General features: G+C 42.7%; 1 protein-coding gene across 1 annotated transcript in view; it reads right to left on the reverse strand.

Moving 5' to 3' along the window:
- Positions 1-4,984, reverse strand: part of COMMD2 (COMM domain containing 2) — a gene marked incomplete in the record, with an annotated part of 5,450 nt that extends 466 nt beyond the window's left edge. Inside the window, 5 exon segments of the mRNA XM_027772363.1 lie at positions 1-129; positions 2,519-2,692; positions 3,835-3,917; positions 4,685-4,762; positions 4,859-4,984. Coding sequence (XP_027628164.1) covers positions 1-129; positions 2,519-2,692; positions 3,835-3,917; positions 4,685-4,762; positions 4,859-4,925 — 531 coding nt within the window.
- Positions 4,985-5,839: the final 855 nt, after the last annotated feature.

A 5,839-nucleotide genomic window follows, 5' to 3' on the forward strand; every position in this document is an offset into this window, starting at 1 on the left:
CTGAACCAAGTGAAGCAGGGTGGCGGGGTCTGTCTGCAGAATTTTGGTGGTGTGGTCCCCACTGTGGTTAAGGTGCAGTTTCATAGTTACCGATGGCTTAATCTGTTGCCTCAGGCTTCTGCTTGCAAGCTTGATTTTAAATGAAAGAAGGTTCAGTAACTATTTAATAACCATGCTGAATACATATTTATAGTTACCTTATATCACATACAAAAACTGAGTTTCATATGAATCATAGACTTTAAAACAAAAAGTAAACTTTAAAGCCTTTGGAAAGAAAAAGTGATATGGAAAGATTCATTTTTCAATTGCCTGAGAGCACGTGTGCTTGCTCTCTAGAAAGACAGAGAGAAAGGGAGAGAGATCCTGACCAAATCCTGAGCCTTTGGTCTTTACAATGCTGACAACTGCATAATTCTCCACTTTTAAATTTCAGTGATGTGTTGTGCTAATAGTTACTCTTTCTTGAAAGAGTCCTGATTTTCATTCTTGGTTATTTTGCGAACACTTAGTATCTCTAACCAGATGATAACATCTTTTCTAGCTGAGAAAGGGTCTTACACTTTTTTGTGTGTCCCAAAGCCATTTAGTTCAGCTTTAATCTGTAAATGCTTGGCATTCAATAAATATCTATTAGCTCGCCTCTCACTACTTAATAAAGGGTTACATGCAATGGTCTTAAAACTCCCTTTTATTTATATATGTGGCTTCAGAAACAACTAAAGATGAATCTCACAAAAAATAATGTGTAAATAAAAGCTAAATACTGGTCAGCCCTATGACCTAGTGGTTAAGAGAGCAGGGTCCCATGTGGCCAACCAATGGGTTCAAATCCTGGCCCATGGCTTGGAATACATGCTGAGTGCACGTGTATGTGTGTGCTCCAAATCCCAACAGAGCAGGGTAGGAGGAGAGGGCACTGGGTCCTGACCATGCTCCACTGGGAGGTGCTTCCTCCCTTTCCCCCCCCTCTCTCTCAGGTAAGTATATACACCCTCTAGCTCAAAATAAAAAAAATAAATAAATAAAAGGAAGAAAAAAGTATAGATACAAAATAACATTTACAGAATCATTCCATATGTAGAAAGTAAAAAGGCAGAAGTCAGGATGCTATAGACAGTTGGAGAGGAGGGAAGGGGCAGTGACTGGTAGGCACAGAGGGTAGTTCTGGGGTGACATGCACGTTTAAGTGTCAGGTTGTTTGTGTGTGTGTGTGTGTGTGTGTGTGTGTGTGTGTGTATGTATTTTAGATTTTTGCCATAGGCAAAAACTTATGCACTTGCCAGAGAGAGAGAGACAGAGAAAGACCAAGAGAGAAATCAACACCAAAGGGGGATGGCCACACTGCAATCCCTTTTCCTCTATTCTCCAGGATTTTGGGAATGCAAGCACATGTACCAGTGTGCCTTTCGAGCTGCTGGGTGTCTGACTTGAACTACATAGTCAGCCATGTGGGATCTAAGCCTTAACCTCTAAGCCATCTGCTGGCCCTAAGTGTCCATTTTTTGGATATTGCCAGTATGTGAAAATTCACTGAGCCTGTGTACTTTTCTACATATGTGTGGTATTTAAAGAGAAATATTTAAAAAGAAAATCTAAGTACTATTTAAAAAACCTGTAAACTATCTACTTTTATAAGATAACCAATTTCTGGGGCTGGCAGGTGGTGTGATGGTTTGAGGACGCTGGACTCCCACATGGCCAACTGTGGTTCAAGTCCCAGACCTGGTGGCTTGCTTTCTTGCTTGCTCTCTCTCTCTCATTCTGTCCCTCTATGGTCAAATTAAAATAAATAAATAAATACATGTTATATAAAAATAATTATTTTTTCTAAAAGACAATTTCTTACAAATGAAATGATTTGGACACATTAAAACTGTTTAGAAAAATGAACTGTCTGTAAAAATGGTCTGAAAACAAACATTAAAAACCAAAGTTTCTGGGCCAGCAGGTGGCATGGTGGTTTAGGGCACTGGACTCCCACATAGCCAACCATGGTTTGAGTCTCAGACCCAACAGCTTGCTTTCTCACTTTCTCTCTCTCTCACTTTGGTCAAATTAAAATAAAATAAATAAACAAATGAAGTTAAATAAAATAATTCTTTAAAACAAAGTTTCAGGGCCAATGTGGAGGTTACAGTGGCTGATTCCACATTGCCAACTGTGAGATTCAAGTTCCGGACCTGAAGGCTCAAAAATCTCAATGGGCACATATGTGTGTGACCCCAGACTTCTGAGAGGAGAGTGGAGAACGGACTGTGGCAGGGCCACCTCCTCTCAGGGGTGACTTCTCACTTTCCCTGTCTCTCTCTGCCAAGCACAGACACCCTATAGCAAAAACTAAAACAACTCCCTGCCCCAACAAAAAAACAACCCCTCCAAAAACATAACAAAGAAACAAAAAGCACTATGGTTTTAAATCAGAATTTTTTTTAAGTGGTAAAGACTACAATGAGCATTATGCAAACCTAAAATGTTCACAGCTTAGATCAGGTTAAAATAAAACAAACCTTCATACCTGTACATCTAGTCGCCATTCAAGGCTGTGGTAACTAGGAAGGTCTGGTGCCAGTTCACTCAGAATGGTTCTGATTTCCTTTCTGTTGTCCAGATAAAGCTGAAGCAACAATTTGTTTAGTTCTTCAGAGAATCCCAGAACAAAAACAGAGTCTTGGAAATCCAGTTCCGAAATCTAAAAGTAATTGAGTTTAACGGAATATCGAAATTTATCTTTGTTCAGTAAATCCTAAAATACTCGATACATACAAAAGGATATCCCTAATTCATTTCTGCTGAATCAAAAAAACAACATTCACTATAATTAAGACAGTCATTGTCCACTATTGCAAAATCTGAGTTGATAGGCCAAAATTACTTTATTGTAATATAAAATAAAAAAACAAAACAAAAACCATAGGTTGCCCAGTGTTCCCTCCTATTCTCTATCAAGCCAGATACTACTAATATGCAGATAATAATTTCTTTTTTTTTTGCTTTAAAAAAAGTTTTATTTACCACATACATCCAAAGAATGTAGTATAAATGGAGCAAGATCTAAATACAAACTTTTCAAATACAGAGAAGCTAAAGGTAACTAAACTACTTGCATGTTTGAAAATAGAACTCTAAAACCTTTTTCTTTTTTTTACATTTATATAGTTTGTTCTTAACCATTAAAAAAAAAAGAGAGGGAACCAGCAGTTAGCGTAATGGCTATGTCGCTGGACTCCCACGTAGTCGACCGCGGTTCGCGTCCCGGACCCGGCGGCTTAAAACTCACACCGGGCGTGTGTGCGTGCATGCCCAAGATCCTGAGAGGAGAATGGAGGAGAAGGGATTGCGGCATGACCATCCCCCCTGGGGGGTGATTTCTCGCTTTCTGTCTTTATGTCCCTCTCTGTCTGTCTGGCGAGCGCACGCGCCCTAGAGCGAAAATCTCTCAAAAAAAAAAAAAAAAAAAGAGAGAGAGAGAGATTCACTGATACTTGACACTTAACTGGCTGTTACCAACATTCATTCTTAAGGTAGTTGGGTAGTGGCATGTTAAGAGAATGGATTTTGCAGAGAACAATTGCCATCTTCCTCTTCTAGGGATACATACTGCGGCATATATTCTAGTTTAACAACCAACACAACAGAAGCAACTTAAATTTGTACTAGCAAGAGGTATTTATGTGAGCAAGTGATGTTACAGTCACATTGTATAGGTCTGTCTTCACAAAATCAATTATACACGAGTAAAATACCCAGTATCTGCTAGAACTATGATGCAGAGTAAACTCGGTCTTTTCTTGAAGACCTGGGCAATGTAAACCAGTCCCCAGAAGCTCTTACCATGAGCTTTGAGCTCTCAGTGAGGAGATATATTAATCCTTCGACACCATGCTGCACCGTGTCACTACTCACATTGAGCTTTCCTGAGAAAGATAAAGGTCAAATGAGCACATACATGATTGTGACATGTATCCTTTTATTTAAACTCTTATTAAAAATAAATATACATTCAAATGGTGAATTTTATCACAGTGTATTCAAACACTGTAAAGAAAACCAGGAAGGAGGCCAGAGTCTCCTGTTTTTTTTCTCACTCACCTTGGGATAAAGCTGAATTAACAATCTGTTCAACAATGGTTCAGAAAATTCCAGAACAAAAGTAGCCACTTAAAATACTGGAGGCCATGAAACCTTAACAAAATGCAGACCTGTGGAGACCAGTTATCAGTCCCAGTCCTTCCCTTGAATGCACAGCTCCTTCAAATATGGCAGAAGAGGGGCTCGCACTGCCTTCATCCAGGGATGAATTGCTCTCATTCCAGAGACTGTCCTCAATCAGGGAGAAAACAATGTACCAAAAGCAGTCGTCTGCACAACTGGCGATAACCAAGCACTGGCATGTGTACAGCCGACCCAGCTAGTCCACAGACACCGGTATACTTATTACACGGTATTTCTGAAAGGCACGCGGTATTCTGTTCATTATACGCGTGAGCAATCTGACTTAACACAGTATTACGTCTCGCATCTACGCCCGGGCCAGGCGGGGTCTGCGCCCTGACGACCCGCGCTGGTTTCACTGCATTACAGCGGGAACAAGATCCCGGGAATCACAACAATCCCCTCCTCTCCCGAGCGACAGAGAAAGGTCTGTTCCCCGCGCTGCCTCCGGAGCCGCGCTCCTCCTTACTTGCGGCGCTTTCGTAGATCTTAGGGTTCGAGCCTCGCCTCAGGAACTCCACCGCAATCCGCCCGAACTCGGCGACCACTGCAACGGGAAGTCAGAAGCTGTGAGCGCCAGGCGCTCCCCTCGGCCTCCTCCCCAGCCCACAGCCCACCGACTCCGCGCCGCCGCGCCCCAGACCTGCGCTGTCCACTTGCGGTAGGAAGGCCAGGTGCTCCTTGTGCTCCTCGGACAAGTCCAACAGCATCTTGGCTGGGCGGCCGACTGTACCCAACAGCGCCGGCTCCGCCCTCGCCACTTCCGGCGCCTGTGTCCATCAGCAAAAACGCTCCGGCGCAGCACCTACGGAGCTTTGGGTTCCGGCCTGCGGCCGTCCAACCGTGCAGCGTCCTACCCCAAAACGCCCCTTGCGGGCTGGGTGTGTGTGGTTAGCGGGGTCTGTCATTCCTAAGGCGTAGTGAGTGCCCACCAGGTGCACGGGGCTGGACTGCGTGGAAGTTTAAAATCCGACACAGTCCCTCGTGCAGCATGCTTTACTAACAGCCATAGCTAGCGTCGCTCAAGCCCTGCCAGCAGGGCTCTTGGGTTTATTCGCTTATTTAGCGTTTTCAAGAATCCAGTGAGGTAGGTTCTGTTAATTCTATTAGAGACCAAAAAAACTGGAAGAGAAGTCAAGCAACGGACACTTTTATAGAACTATTGTTTGCAAAGCATTTTTGTATCTGTTATCTTACAGTTGTGTCATTTAATAGCCTCGATCAGTAGCCATGGCCTTGTTTTTTACAGAATGAAGAAACAAAGCTCCAAAGAGTATGTGATAAAGACATGTACAGAGCTGGAAGAAAGGGGGTTAGATTCCTACCCCTTCTGCTCCAACGCCCATCTTTCTACACACCAGATGGAAAAGCTAAAGGTTTGTAACAAGTTTTGTGAGTGATCAGATAAAGATAATGGTGACAATAACCAACACTTGCAGAATTCAGAGCGAGTTTTTATAACATTTTTTTTTTGGAGAGGGTTTTGCTATAGGGCGCATGCACTCTCCTTGGAATTGCTGCAGAAGTGTTGGATATGTGTGTCCGAAATCCTAACACAATGGACAAATGTAGGAAAGAAGATTGCAACTGTGACCGACTTCTCTTCACATTCTGTGGGCTGAAC

The sequence above is a fragment of the Tupaia chinensis genome, unplaced genomic scaffold (genome assembly GCF_000334495.1).
Source record: "Tupaia chinensis unplaced genomic scaffold, TupChi_1.0 Scaffold000272_1, whole genome shotgun sequence".
NCBI lineage: Eukaryota > Metazoa > Chordata > Mammalia > Scandentia > Tupaiidae > Tupaia > Tupaia belangeri.